Below are 15,773 nucleotides of genomic sequence, written 5' to 3' on the forward strand. Positions count from 1 at the left end.
GAGCTGCTTTCTGAGACTACTTCATGGCTGATTTTAAACTTGCCTCTCCATCTATGCTCCCTTTTTATTATCTTGTATATTCTCAGTGTTCCAAAGTACTTCCTGCCAGATGGTCCCACAGTTTAATGTATTCTCAAATCCTGTGAAACAGAAAACACGTGAGCCAGATTCTCAAAAGGGGAACCTTAGAAAGTTTTGTCAAAGGACTTTTTGTTCCTTCCAATAGCAGTTTGCACCATTCTAAACCCAAGCCATGAGGGTAATTTATTAATATTTTAAAATTTTGGTTTAATTATTGCATTATTTTAATTTAGATGTAAAATATGTGTAAAATGGATTCATTTCTAGTTCAAAACATTTTAATTGCACAGCTCAATTAAACTTATACTGGCTTATTAAATACAAGTCCTTTACAAACAGTACCTTTTATTAGGCATAGGAAGGGTAAATTAGCCAATCTTTAAAATATGATTTTCACTGTCCTGCTTTTCAATATCTTAGTTACAAGTCTACTTTTATTAAGGCTTGAATTTTTATAATCAAAATGTTCTAGTAAGAAGAAGCCAGAAATGTGTTTAGACAGGATGCAATCAAGAGGCAATCTGCTTAGCATGACTTGATTTTGTTTCTAATGCTACCATCACCTATAAGATGTCCCTTGAGATATCTGACCTCACTGATAAATATATGGCTTTCTATCAGGAAGCTGTTTCTGGGTTTATGTCCACCTCCTCTTGCTGTAGAAAATGTGTTTAAATAGAAGAGAAGCAAAGCATGCAGGCAAGGTGAACTGCCTTGTAATTGTATCATATCTTGGATATCTGCCATTTGTTTTTACTTCTGCAGACAAGGAATACATAAACCCAACTTCCTTTATTAATAAAAACAAACTTTGATGCTGTGATAAGAAAGTTTATAAATGTCAATGTCTCAGGCTAATAGTGGAAAATAAATGAAAAGTCAACATTCTTTTATTCTTGTTTTTAGTCTTGTCTTTCCTAAAAGTTTGAGCATGGCTCTGCAATATTAGAATTCTAGCCAAACATCTTTGATTTGAAAGAATGCACAGGGCATATGCATTTCATTAGGATGTCATTCCAGTGCATGAAGAAGGTATCAGTTCCTTAGCTTGACAGATAATGCTGCCAAAAACTCGGGGGGGGGGGGTGTGTGTGTGTGTGTAAACCCCAAAATAAGCTTTTCCTGGCAAAGATGTTTTTACCTCCCACTAGGTCTTATATTGACATAGCACAGCAGGTTGACATATGAAAGACTGTTGTTCAAGTGTTTGAGTACTATAGTTTGTACTATATTTTGAAATAGAGCAGCAGGTGAAGTGACACTTTCAGGTTTGGCACATATTTGCCTCTCTAAGATGTGGGAAAATGTTGGATTTCAATAGGTTTCCTCTGAAAATATTCTGACGTGCTCTATGTTTTAACAAGACCTTTTACTCAGGAGCAGCTGATTTGTGGGATTTCTCAGAAACAGCTTTAGTGTTCACTTCAGTGTGAGGACTGCCAGATACTGAGATCAAGGCAGTTAATGCAACGAGTAAACTATCTTGTACTGTTTTGGGATATGCTTTTTGGGAGATGTGAGTCAGGGTGCGTTTGGCTCACCCTACCAAATCTCACTGAGTTGGTTCCCTTCAGCAGTCAGGTGGTGGCAGCAGCAGCGTTTAAGGAGTGATTGTGCAAAACTACAGCCGGAGACCTTACAATCTTAGGAAGATGGTGGCTGGTTTACCGTTTTTGCTATCTTCCCTTCTGTTTACTGTTTTCTTTCTTCCTTTTTTTCCTGCAGAATTCACCCCAGTCTTACCAAAAGGAGAGGCATTTCAGATCCGCCTATACTATTAAGCCTACAACTTCCATTCACCAGCAATCTTGCGGTTGCGTTGTCATCAGTGAAAAATTGTAATATCTCTTTGCTTTAGGAAGCTGGAAAATGGAAATGAAGATAATTACAACAAAGTTGCTGTGGCTGTTGATGTGGCTCTCTGATATTGTGCCATTCAGCTATGAGAAATCAATGAGAGAGCGAGCTATTGAGCTGATGCAGGATGCACATTTAATCGATGGGTACGTGAAATGTGTTAAACTCTGAATTTTGACAAACAAGGAGGAAATGCTGAAGGATGTTTGGATCAGCAGACCCATAGGCTGTTACTAGCATATAGCAGTTAGTTGCTGCTGCATTGATTTATCCAGGAGAAGTTTTGGTTCAGAGGATACTTTCAACAGGATCAGGTTATTCTAAATGCATTTGTGATTTTCTGGTCAGGTTTCACCACTTAGTTATTGTTCCCTTTACACAATGTCCCTGGCTCCTCCCAGTAACTTAATGGCTTCTTTCATTAGCAATGACGTCTGTGCAGAGACAGGAGGGGTTCATACCTTGAAAGGGGTCCTTCACATCCTGAAGGAATGATGTCTGTGGTGAGTGTGTTTTGACCTGGGAACACAAACACTGATTATTCTAGCACAGGCAGCACTGATTATTCTACCACAAGTACTTGGTTGTCAGGAGTGTGGTGGCTGATTTTGGTTCTTCCATTCCTTCACAAACAATAGGGACAAAAATAGATATAAACAGCTATAAAAATGAGAGAAGAAAAAAGTTTCTTGCTGTCCTCATTAAGAAAAAAATCTTGTTTCCAAAAGAAGGGAGAATTAGGCATATGTTACAGCAAGGATGATTGGCAATAAATGGTCTAGGGGACAACAAACAGTGGAAGAAATGATGTTTGGGATAGAAGGGGAACAACTTATTTCTATCACAAGCCCTATTTGTTTTCAATTCTAGGCACAATGACTTTGTATTGCAGCTGAGAATATTTTACCAAAATAGACTCAGTAGAGTAAACTTAAGAACACTCAACAAGACCCACACAAACCTTGCAAAACTTCAGGCTGGTTATGTGGGAGCTCAGGTATGTATTGCCGTGGTTGTGAGTCTGAGAACATATTCTTACATTTGCCTCTTTTCCAATCACAAAAGTACTCTGGCCTTGGTTTTGGCTCTTTCTGCTGAAAAAGGAAAACCCATGAAACTAAAAAGGCACAGACACTTTTCCATAACATTCATGTTTCAAAAGATAGTGTTTTTTAACCAGGTACCCTTAACCAAACCAGCAGCATTTGTTTTGTGATGAATATATTAAACTTAAATCGGCTTTCCTGCACATACTGTGGAGTAGCAGAGCATGTTGGGAGGATTTAATCATGTCTGGACCAGATGCTCTTGCCTTACATTGTAATTCTTACTTTGGGGAAAAAAATCTATAGTGGCAACACCCTTGTGAACTGTAGGAAATTATTTTGGTCTGTGCTCATGAGCTTCACTATTTGCAAATGAAAGTTCCAAGTTGAAACACAAGTGATCTAGTTTACTTGTCAATGTTTCTTGCAGTTTTGGTCAGTGTATGTTCTTTGCAGCGCTCAGAACAAGGATTCTGTGCGTCTGACCTTGGAGCAAATTGATGTTATCAAGAGGATGTGTAACAGCTATGAAGAGCTTGAACTCGTGACAACTTCCCAAGGTGATGCTCTTTTTTGTAACAATCATTTTTTAAAATGGGATGGCAGGAAGCATGTGCAAAAGATAGAGAACTGCAAGCAGGCAAGTTATCCTAGTTTAAAGAGTGACTTGAACTTCTGTTTTTCCTCTGAACCACAACAACTGGCTTTGTGCACAGTCCTGGCCCACTGCAGCCTCGAGAACAATTGCCACGTAAACAGGCACTGGTATAAGCTTCTGTTCTATGCAAATGTCAGCATTATTCCTCATGATTTACAGTAACAGTTGTGGCTCAGTAGTGCTGGCTTCTTATCAGTCCTGCAATGACTCAGGAATTACTTTCCCTTGCTGTTTTCAGGTATTGCTGACAGCAAAAGGATTGCATGTTTGATTGGGATAGAAGGTGGTCACTCCATTGACAGCAGTTTGGCAACACTGAGGATGTATTATGACCTGGGTGTTCGTTACATGAGTTTAACCCATTCCTGCAATACCCCTTGGTAATTAATGCGCATGTTTTTGTGTGACCATTTAATGCAAAGTGGTGGCAGCAGTGGTCTGTGACTCTGAGTCAAGTGAAGGACGATAGGTTTTGGGATTACATCACTTGCCATGTGTGAAGTGGAAGACTGAAGGATCTGTTACATAGCGCTTGTTATGCTGACAATTTGGGAACTTTTAAACCTTATTACCCACACTAAGATGGTAAAACGGCTGTCCTCTTTGCTTTATTAGAAAAGTTAGGGGGTTTTGGTCTGTTTTGCCCTAAGAACTAAAAATACATAGGATATATGTAAAAGAGAATAAATTCTGCCTGGCCATTTGAAAAGCATAGGTCCCATATGCAGCTACACAAATGAGTACATAATTGTTGTATCAGAATATCACAGTATCACAGTATCACTAAGGTTGGAAGAGACCTCAAGGATCATCGAGTCCAACCTGTCTCCACAGACCTCATGACTAGACCATGGCACCAAGTGTCACGTCCAATCTCCTCTTGAACACCTCCAGGGATGGTGACTCCACCACATCCCTGGGCAGCCCATTCCAATGACTAATGACTCTCTTGGTGAAGAACTTTCTCCTCACCTCAAGCCTAAACTTTCCCTGGTGCTGCTTGAGACTGTGTCCCCTAATATTAGCACCAACTCTTTGCTGGATTCACAAAACCTCTTCTAGTACTGACTCAGGGGATGGGGAATTGCGTGCTGAGAGGGCTGAAAAGCAGGCTGTGCATCTGACAGGTGACTTACATTTCAGTGTATCTTAATTCTCTGATGGTTTGTTTAATCAGAAAACTTCTGACAAGCAACTCCCTGCTTTTTTTGAATTGCTTCACAAACATACAACACTCCTGAACCTTAAGGCACTGTGTGGACAAGATGCCTATTATACAGATCATTATCCCTACATTTGGCTATGTGATAGAGTAATGATTTTTATTGTGTGACTCATGAAGTTGCAGTTACTGATGTCTCCACAACAATATGATGTTTCTCCCTCCTCACTCCCCTTTGTAAGGTCTGAATCATCATCTAAGGGAATACACAACTTTTATCCTGGTGTTACTGGTCTGACTGCATTTGGCCAAGTAAGCATCTCTTTTGAATGCTAACCTCATAATCAGGAGCTGATCAGGGTTCAGAACAAATTCCCTGTGCGGTTCCTTAGGGTAAAAGAAGGACTAGATTTAATTATAACAATTGCTTTAATACAGATTGGATGTATGAATTAATATGCATAAGTAGTGGGATGATTCTATGATTTTAGGTTGATGAAGTTTTGAGCATGAGCTAGTTAATTGTGAGTGAATAAACTCTAATAAGCAAACAGAAATAAAAAAATAGAAACCCATACAGGCATGGCATGTTTATGATTAGCTGAAGAATGTATTTATCTCTTTACATGTATCAGCTAAAGAGTTTCCTTTAAGGAAACTTAATACTGACATTGTTGTCTGCAAATCTGTTTTAGGAAGTGGTAAAGGAGATGAATCGCCTGGGTATGCTCATAGATTTATCTCATACTTCATATTCCACAGCAAAAGCTGCACTGAATATCTCCAAAGCACCAGTAATTTTCAGCCATTCCTCAGCATTTTCTGTTTGTAATCACTCAAGGAATGTTCAGGATGATATCCTCCAGCAACTGGTGAGTGTTACAGGTTTCGGGGTGTTTTATTGTGGGCTTTTTTGGGCTGTTTGGTTTTGCGTGTTGGGTTTGTTTGGTTGGTTGTATTCTTTTGTTTCAAAGGCAGATCCCTGAGCAGTTACATGTTCGCTTCTGAAACATTTTCTTTGTGTTTTGTCTTCGGTACAGAAATGAAATGTTTGCAAATACTGTGAAATTCTGAGTTTGACATAGTTCCTGGACTTCTGCTACATGACAATATAATGAATCCAGGGTAAAGGACAGAGATGCAAAGCTTTGCATTGCCACCTGAGCTTTGACTTACAATGTTGTTATGCTCACTGTGAGATGGATGTAGAAGGATCCATATGAGATGCCTGTCTTCTGAACACACAAGTGTCCACTTATCACCTGTCTCTTCATATCTTTCAGAAAAAGAACAAGGGAATTATCATGGTGACTTTCAATGCAGATGTACTGGCCTGTGGCAGAAAAGTTGTTAATATTTCTACCCTTGCAGGTTCGACATTTATATACAGCAGTTTTTCTGGGTGGCTTCTCTGACTTTCCTGGTGTCTGCATCATCTTTGAGATCATGTGGAAGGGAATAAAGGGTGGGTGGAAGTGGAATATCATGTGAAAGGGAATAAAGGGTGAGTGAAAGTGGAATATCATGTGGAAGGGAATAAAGAAGCAAAGTAATTCATGTGATCTCAAAAATACCTCTAGGTATTTTTGGAGCTAATATTCATTAAACAATGATGTGTAGGGTATGTACCTGGAGGACATGATGCTCCTAAATGGAGCCTGGTACCATTAATCCCAAAGTAGCTGTTACTTTCTGGAAAACAACTTAAACTTGTATAATTAAGAGTTGAAAACACAGGTCTGTAGTGGGTAATGTGTGGGCTGCTTGTTTACAAAGTCATTTTTCCAAAGAAAATAGAACAATAATGCTGCTATGATGATCATGTCTTTTTCCTCATTTGCATCTCATCAGTGTAGCTGTTATCTTGATTGCTGCCAACATTCTTAGTAACAGATAACATCTAGTTAAACACCAGCACATCTCTAGAATGGGCCAGCTGCATTTATAAAACTTCAACATGTGTTATCAGTACATCTTCTGACTTTCTTTAACAAAAGATTTGATTAAGAACCAAGAATGGTTAAGGAGAACAGTCACCTAGTGCAAATATGCCTGAATTGTATTATTCCTTCTTGCCAGATGTTTAGAGATTGTTTTCTTTTATATTTTCTTTCAGATCATTTTGACCACATAAAGCAAACTGCAGGTTCAGAATTGATAGGAATTGGTGGTGACTACGATGGAGTAGAACGGTTAGTAAAACTGTACATATGCTGGCATCTGCTCCTTAAATTATGAAGGTTTTGATTCTCTTTGGGGAAAAAAGAAGATAAGTTAAAAGAGTTGTAGCAAATTGTCTTGTGATGAGTACTAAACCAAGTTTTATGACAGAAGAGCACAATGATGCCTTTTTCAAACTGTACGAAGCAGTGCTACAAATAAGGAAACAGATCCTAATGCCCTGTGATCTCTGCAATTGTGTGCTGTAGGCAGTGGTTTGCACATATAAGAACAGTGATAGAGGGTTCTGTCCTCCAGAAGCCAGTGATGAAGGACAGAAAATCTGCCTCAGCCATCAGATGGTAAACAGGTCATCTCAGGGAGATGCTGCAACTCTTTCCTCCCCTATCACTTTCTAGTGCAGAAAGCCCAAAGCATTTTGGGGCTGTGAAACCATTCCGGCTGTTGGGGCTTGAGAATTGTTTGAGGAAAGCAGAGTATAGTGAATAGTATACAACATAACCATTCCTGATATCTCCTTGGCTAGTGTTGCTGGAAAAAGTGCAGATTGGCTGACATTTGCGGCTTTAACTCTAACCAGGTTTTTTTTTATCACAGTATCACACACAGTATCACAGTATCACCCAGGTTGGAAAGGACCTCGAGGATCATCGAGTCCAACCTGACACCGCAGACCCCATGACTAGACCATGGCACCAAGTGCCACGTCCAATCTCCCCTTGAACGCCTCCAGGGTCGATGACTCAACCACCTCCCTGGGCAACCCGTTCCAATGCCGAATGACTCGCTCGGTGAAGAACTTCCTCCTCACCTCGAGTCTGAACCTCCCCTGGCGCAGCTTGAGACTGTGTCCCCTTGTTCTGGTGCTGGTTGCCTGGGAGAAGAGGCCAACTCCCTCCTGGCTACAACCACCCTTCAGGTAGTTGTAGAGGGCAATAAGGTCACCCCTGAGCCTCCTCTTCTCCAGGCTAAACAACCCCAGCTCCCTCAGCCTCTCCTCATAGGGCTTGTGTTCAAGGCCTCTCACCAGCCTTGTTGCCCTTCTCTGGACACGCTCAAGTGTCTCAATGTCCTTCTTAAACTGAGGAGCCCAGAACTGGACACAGTACTCAAGGTGCGGCCTAACCAGAGCAGAGTACAGGGGCACTATGACCTCCCTGCTCCTGCTGGCCACACTATTCCTAATGCAGGCCAGAATGCTATTGGCCCTCCTGGCCACCTGAGCACACTGCTGGCTCATATTCAGGTGGCTGTCGATCAGCACACCCAGGTCCCTCTCTGTCTGGGAGCTCTCCAGCCACTCCGACCCCAGCCTATACCTCTGCATGGGATTGCCATAGCCAAAGTGCAGCACTCGGCACTTGGACTTGTTGAAAGCCATCCCATTGGACTCTGCCCATCTTTCCAGTCGGTCGAGGTCCCTCTGCAGAGCCTTTCTACCCTCTAATTGACTAACATCTGCCCCTAACTTTGTGTCATCTGCAAACTTGCTGATGACTGACTCTACCCCTTCATCCAGATCATCAACGAATATGTTGAAGAGGACAGGGCCCAGCACTGATCCCTGGGGGACACCACTGGTGACTGGCCTCCAGCTGGATGCGGCACCGTTCACGACCACTCTCTGGGCCCGGCCCTCCAGCCAGTTCCTAACCCAGCACAGAGTGTAGTGGTCCAATCCACAGGCTGACAGCTTAGTCAGCAGTTTGCTGTGGGGGACGGTGTCAAAGGCCTTGCTGAAGTCTAGGTAGACCACATCCACAGGCCTCCCCACATCCACCAGGCGGGTCACCTGATCATAGAAAGAGATCAGGTTGGAGAGGCAGGATCTGCCCTTCCTGAATCCATGTTGGCTGGACCTGAGCCCTTGGCCATCCTTCAGGTGCGCAGTTATTGCTGCCAGGATAATCTGCTCCATCACTTTCCCTGGCACTGAGGTCAGGCTGACTGGCCTGTAGTTTCCAGGTTCCTCCATCCGACCCTTCTTGTGGATGGGGACCACGTTGGCCAGTTTCCAGTCATCTGGGACCTCACCAGTGAGCCAGGACTGGAGGAAAATGATGGAGAGTGGCCTAGCTAGCACATCCGCCAGCTCTCTCAGCACCCTAGGATGGATCCCATCTGGTCCCATGGACTTGTGGATATCCAAGTGGCTCAGCAGGTCCCGAACTAACTCCTCATGGATTTCCAGGGTATTACTCTGCTCCCCGACCCCAACGCCCAGCTCCGGAGACCACTCGTCCTGAACTCCTGCCTTGCTGTTAAACATTGAGGTAAAGAAGGTGTTCAGGACCTCAGCTTTATCCTCATCCTCAGTAACTGTGTTCCCCTCCAGGTCCACTAGGGAGTGCAGGTTCTTCCTGCCCTTCTTCTTATTGTTAATATATTTATAAAAATGCTTTTTATTATCTTTGACTGAGGTGGCCAGCTTCAGTTCCAGCTGGGCCTTAGCCTCCCTAATTTTATTCCTACATAATCTAACAGCTTCCTTGAACATACCTCGAGAAGCCTTCCCCTCCTTCCAAAGGTGATACAGCCTCCTCTTCCCCCTTAAATCCTCCAGGAGCTGCTTGCTCATCCAGGCTGGTCGCCTTCCCCGCCGGCTTGCCTTCCGGCACATGGGAACCGCCAATTCCTGTGCCTTCAAGAGCTCCTGTTTGAAGTAGGTCCAACCCTCCTGAACCCCTTGGTTCATGAGGGCTGGTACCCAGGGGACTTTGCAGACAAGTTTTTTAAATAGGCTGAAGTTCGCCCTTCGGAAGTCCAAGGTGGAGGTTCTGTTGGTGCTCCTCCCAATCTCCCTGCATATTGAAAACTTCACTATCTCGTGGTCACTGCACCCTAGGCAGCCTCCCACGATCACATCTCCCACCAGCCCTTCCCTATTGCAGAACAGCAGGTCAAGCAGAGCCTGTCCCCTGGTAGGCTCGCTTAACAGCTGTGTCAGGAAGCAGTCCTCCATTCGCTCCAGGAATCTTCTGGACTGCCTTCCCCCTGCTGAATTAAGTTCCCAGCAGATATCTGGGAGGTTGAAGTCACCAACAAGGACAAGATCAGATGATCTTGAGACAGCCTCCAGTTGCTTGTAGAACAACTCATCAGCCGCCTCATCCTGGTTGGGTGGTCTGTAACAGATTCCAATCAGGATGTCAGACTTGTTAGGTTGTCCTCTGATTTTGACCCACAGGCTCTCAACTACCTCATCTTCCACCACAAGTTGTGTGGCAGAGATTGACTCTCTAATATACAGAGCCACCCCTCCTCCTCTTCTCCCTCGCCTGTCCCTCCTAAAGAGCCTGTAGAGCCTTTATTATTTATCTTTCTTTATTATTTATCTTTATTATTTATCTTTCTGTTGATTTTTTTTTTCTGTAAAGTAAGAGCACAAAAACTGTGTCAGCTTCCATGAGAGTTAGCTAATCATAGCTCTGAAAGTATAATGTCTACCATGCTCTTTAATATCTTTATTGATGATCTGGATGAGGGCATTGAGTCCATCATCAGTAAATTTGTAGATGACACCAAGCTGGGGGCAGGAGTTGATCTGCTAGAGGATTGAGGGGTTTTGCAGAGGGACCTTGTCAGGCTGAACAGATGGGCAGAGTCCAAGGGCATGAGATTTAACACACCCAAGTGCCGGGTTCTGCACATTGGCCACAGCAACCCCATGCAGTGCTACAGGCTGGGGTCAGAGTGGCTAGAGAGCGGCCAGGCAGAGGCCAGGACCTGGGGGTACTGGTTGATGGTAGGCTGAACATGAGCTTGCAGTGTGCCCAGGCAGCCAAGAGGGCCAATGGCATCCTGGCCTGCATCAGGAACAGTGTGGCCAGCAGGAGCAGGGAGGTCACTCTGCCCCTGTACACTGCACTGGTTAGGCCACACCAGTTCTGGGCCACTTAGTTTAAGAAAGATGTTGACTTGCTGGAATGTGTCCACAGAAGTGCAACAAAGTTGGTGAGGGGTTTGGAGCACAAGCCCTATGAAGAGAAGCTGAGTGAGCTGGGATTGCTTAGCCTGGAGAAGAGGAGGCTCAGGGGTGACCTTATTGCTCTCTACAACTACCTGAAGGGAGGTTGTAGCCAGGTGGGGGTTGGTCTCTTCTCCCAGGCAACCAGCACCAGAACAAGAGGACACAGTCTCAAGCTGCACCAGGGGAGGTTCAGACAAAGAAATTCTACACAGAGAGAGTGATTGCCCATTGGAATGGGCTGCCCGGGGAGGTGGTGGAGTCACCATCATTGGAGGTGTTCAGGAGGAGACTTGATAGGGTGCTTGGTTGCATGGTTTAGTTGATTAGGTGGTGTTGGATGATGGGTTGGCTGCGATGATCTTGAAGGTCTCTCCCAACCTGGTCTGGTCTATTCTATTCTATTCTATTCTATTCTATTCTATTCTATTCTATTCTATTCTATTCTATTCTATTCTATTCTATTCTATTCTATAACCAGTTTGCTACAAAAGGACACATTGTATTGCATGCATTGTCACAAAGACCATCAGTTTAAGTTGTTTAAGGTCCTAAATCCTGTGAGAAAATACGGGCACAGATATCTGGATATGCCTAGCACCACACCACCACAGAAAAGACAAATAACAAAAAATAGTGGTTGTCTCAAAACAAAAGGAAAACCTCACAGAAACACAATTTAAAGCAACTGTTTAATTCAGGTTTTGCAGCCTCTTACTTCAAAATCCTTTTTATTCTGATAAGAATTGTCACAAGATGTAGGTCAACTTTGCTTATTGTAGTGTTATTCTGCAGAAGATTCTGAATAGCTTTCTTTTCACTGCCTGAATTGCTGAGTTCAAAGCAGCATTATTATTCTATTTTCTTTGGAAAAATGACTTTGTAAACAACAGAGTGTACAAGACTGCCTGCCACTCCTCACTCATGGTGTATTTGCAGGCTCCTTTTCTTCACAGTTACACAAGTGGTTTGCACCAACTCCATCTGTGATGCAGATGTTTCCTCTTACTCTAAAAGCCCAATATAAACAGCAGAATAATGCATACATGAGGTTTTGTTTATTTTTTCCTTTTGTTTTAATATCCTCCATGCTGTTCTGCCTACAGACAAGTGCATCTTCATTCCAGAATACACAGTTTTGTTCTGATACTGGGATCCTCTGTGCAGAAAAAGGGTTTCATTGTGTCCTGGTCCTACTTCTGTTTATGCCAGCTGAATTCTTAATTATTCTTTTCTTAACTCATCAGAGTTCCAAAGTGAGCTCATTCCAAAAATTACTATGTGCAAAAGACTAATGAAAAATTATTTTCTACATTTTTTAGTGATATGTATTGCATGTTCTTGTCTGACTTTTGCTAACAGCTTCCCTGAGGGATTGGAAGATGTTTCTAAGTACCCTTCTTTGATTGAGGAACTTCTTAGAAGAGGATGGAATGAAACTGAACTGAAAGGGGTCTTAAGGGAGAACTTTCTCCGTGTCTTCAGGGAAGTGGAAAATGTAAGATTAAAGACTAAACTGAATCTTGGGTCTAACCTAAAGGGAGAGAGGAACTGTTGATGCTTTGCTACATTTTTTTGTTTTCTTTTTTCAGTGAGAGAGCTATGAGGGAATACAAGCACTTAATGCAAAAAATTCAATGCTGCCAAAGGAACAAAGATGTCAATAGAGTGTTAGCAGAATAAAGGGAAGAGAGAGAGAGCAGACAAAGGTCTTTGGAAGTTTTTCTCTCTGTGGTAATCTGATAAGTACACAACACTAACTTCTAAATAGAATCACTTCATGCTTTGGAGGAACTGCAGACGTACCAGCATCACAGTCTGGCTGGTGCAGTAAAGATTGCTGACTCCTGCAAATCAATTTAATTCTTGTCATGGGATTGGGCTGCTATCCAAAAGGCTCCTGTCATGACCAGATTACTAACAAACCATAAACATAAGAACTAGATCACAACAAGCTTTAAGTGTAAAGTGTAGGAGAAGGATAAGGGAGGAGGGAAGGAGAGTGACTGCATCAGAGTAGGGATCCCCTAAATGATAACTTTCTTGAATGCCTCTGTTGAAACTTGTAAACTGCTCGCTTCCTACTGTTTTTATTTACAGGGATAAGTAAACAGATATTTGTGGTGGTGAGAGAAAGTTCAGTTCTCCCACACACACAAGGAAACCATGGCTAACTCAGTCAGAGAAGCAAAGATATGAATAAGCTATATTTACAAGCAGGATGAGATGCAGTGAATATATACACAATATGCAGTATTTACAATATATACAGAAATATACAGCAAAGAACGTAACGCAGAAAAAAAGCTTTCCCTCCTCCAGCAAGGAGGGTCCTCCCAACTGTACCTCCCTTCTCCCCCTACCTCCCTTTTTTCCCAAAAGGGGTAAGAGAGAGAAAAAGGTAATTATTAAGGAGGGAATTCTGTTAGCTCAAAACGTATGCAAGAATTAGTTTCTTATCTGTTAGTTGAAGGTCAGCACCCGACAGAGAGAACACAGCTGTTGCTCAGAAAGATTGAAACAGACAGACAGACTGACCTGACTGAGATTCAAACTGAACTAAAGCAAAAAAATTAAAGTTGCATTCTACCAATCTACCAATTAAATTAGTTTAGAATAGCTTGTTTTCATTTTACACCAAAACTTTCAGCCAGCGTGTTCCAGTAACTGTCCCTTTCTTAAAGGCACAGCCTAAAACCCTTACAATATTATATACAAAGCCTTATAGACAACATATATTTTATAATGATCTTATTTTCAGTTGCCTTTTCTGGGGGTATGTTAGATGAACAGAAATCAGGGAAGTTTGTGCTGTTCTGGTTAATCTGCCAAAATATCTGCCTACTGCCGAGTCGCATGTGGTAGACTGACATTATGAAGAGATTGAAACCTAATCAATCACACCTAATCAATCTGTGCGATTTAGTAATTTTTTTTCCCTTTTACATTAGAGATGTTTGAAGCTCTGTCCTGAGACTGTGAGCTGACTTCAGAAAGGAAAACTTACCAGTTTGTTTTCTTAAGGTTTTCCAGCTAATGCAGCCATATGTGGAGGGTGCCAAGATCAACAACAGCCAGACCTGTGACTCTTGCCTGAATCTGTGTTGAATTCTGGGAAGTGTTTCATAGGAATGCAGACATCCTCACATTCAGACATTTTTGCAAGAGAGTTTGAGTCGGTTCACTTGAACTGGCATTGAATTTGCTAGCTGCATAAACCTTTCTGCTGTTGTGCCAGCCTGCCTTTCAGGGGTATCCCTTTGAATTTTTCCAGGTGAGGAACAACAGCAGACTAATGGATGTAAGTGAAAGTGAAATTCTGCAAGAAGAAGTACAAAATTCCTGTCGCCTAGACCTACATAATCATCAGCTTCAGAGAACCAAGTCCTTTGGATTCCCTTCTGTGGCACAACCTTTTAGTCTGATGCTTCTAATTGTATTATATTTAATATTGGAACTGGAATAATTGGAATTTAATTGGAGTCTAGGGAGAGATATATGGAGTAATCTGCAATGCAACTAGTTATCTTTTTGGGGGGTTTGTTAATGTAAAGCTATGCTAATGTTTTTAAAATATGATTTCTATTAATTTACCATACTTGGAAGTTAATTTAGATTTTAAATGTTGTAGAAAAAGTATTTAGAATTTGAAGTGATACATTTTGTGTCATCTTGGGTAAACCAGGACCAACATTGCTGTTAGAAAGTATTCAAATCTAATAAATAAATTCTCTAACACGTGACATGTATTTAGTAAACATATTTTGGTGCAGTGGCCATATTTTGGCAGTACTTTCACACAGAAACTAGAGAATATGATTAAGACACTTGTGCTGAGATGTTTGCAGATAATACTTATTAAATCATACAACTTTTATCATCAGTCTGTGAGATCTAGGTCAGAGAAGACCAAACCCCTGGTATGTCTAGAAGAGATGGGTGATAAGATGGAATACATGACTGTTTCACTTCAGATTTCATGTCTACCACTATCTTTAGGGATCCTTCTTGCAGTTGTAAGCTCTTATTTTTGAACCCTGACCAGGACAATGGGCAACTGGCGAATTATGAAGGATGAAGTTAGAAGTCTTGCATTCACATACAGGTGACTCAGAAATGTTGTAGATACTTTTCTGTAATTTGGGGACTGCTGTTTGCTGCATGTTCATGAAGCTGGGAGCAAGAATAAGGCAGAAATAGTGGGAATTTTAACTGATCAGAGGGTGAGAGCTTGTTTTGGTAAATGTATTGCGGTCTGAAAAGGATAAAATTAGTATTTAAATAAAACTGTTGTTAGAAATTTCCAAAGCCTTGTGGAAATTTTCACATTTAATCAATGATCCTTATCAATTACAGGTTTAACTATTTTATTTTTATTCTAGATGGCTAAAATCAGACCATTGTCAAAGGATTGATAGGCATGAAATTACAAAGAAAACTTTTTATTATAAACCTTAGCAGTTTTCAGCCTTTGGAACACATTCTCAAATACCCAAGGTAAGTGAGGTTAGAAGCTACTATTACACAAACGTTGTGATAGGCCTATTCTTGTTAGGCTGATATGGCCCTGATCTGGAATTTTAATCAAATATCCTGAGATTCATGATGAAATTGTAAGATGATAGCACTACCTCTTTGTAGGGTCATTTCCCAGTGTTTGAGGGTAAATGCCTTCTCATGATGCTTGCTGTTAATTGTGATTCCTATCCCACAATATGTGCTTTTATTTACTGAGAGGACATTTATACAATTTAGCCTTAGTACAAAATGAAAGCTCTCTAACTGATCTGAGGCCAGCATTTGTAAACAAGTATTTAACAA

The 15,773-nt window shown here is 41.8% G+C and overlaps 1 protein-coding gene across 1 annotated transcript; it reads left to right on the forward strand.

Moving 5' to 3' along the window:
- The first annotated feature begins 1,945 nt into the window (after window positions 1–1,945).
- On the forward strand, window positions 1,946–14,695 carry LOC137447405 (dipeptidase 2-like). Its single transcript, XM_068150893.1, has 10 exons — window positions 1,946–2,084; window positions 2,809–2,935; window positions 3,415–3,544; window positions 3,881–4,022; window positions 5,047–5,116; window positions 5,500–5,676; window positions 6,088–6,175; window positions 6,921–6,996; window positions 12,315–12,450; window positions 14,227–14,695. Exons 1-10 carry the CDS (start codon window positions 1,951–1,953, stop codon window positions 14,416–14,418), a joined length of 1,272 nt encoding a protein of 423 aa, XP_068006994.1. The 5' UTR covers window positions 1,946–1,950; the 3' UTR covers window positions 14,419–14,695.
- The last annotated feature ends 1,078 nt before the right edge of the window (window positions 14,696–15,773 follow it).

Source organism: Melanerpes formicivorus, unplaced genomic scaffold (assembly GCF_026170545.1).
Source record: "Melanerpes formicivorus ecotype bairdi unplaced genomic scaffold, bMelFor1.0.p_v2 SCAF_20, whole genome shotgun sequence".
NCBI classification, from domain to species: Eukaryota; Metazoa; Chordata; class Aves; order Piciformes; family Picidae; genus Melanerpes; species Melanerpes formicivorus.

What these genes read in the sequence shown, in the direction of transcription:
- LOC137447405 (XM_068150893.1), top strand. Translation starts at nt 1,951, where the DNA reads ATGGAAATGAAGATAATTACAACAAAGTTGCTGTGGCTGTTGATGTGG. An exon ending in ACTCGTGACAACTTCCCAAG is followed by an intron (nt 3,545 to 3,880) that starts GTGATGCTCTTT and finishes TGCTGTTTTCAG; the next exon opens with GTATTGCTGACAGCAAAAGG. An exon ending in TCTTCAGGGAAGTGGAAAAT is followed by an intron (nt 12,451 to 14,226) that starts GTAAGATTAAAG and finishes GAATTTTTCCAG; the next exon opens with GTGAGGAACAACAGCAGACT.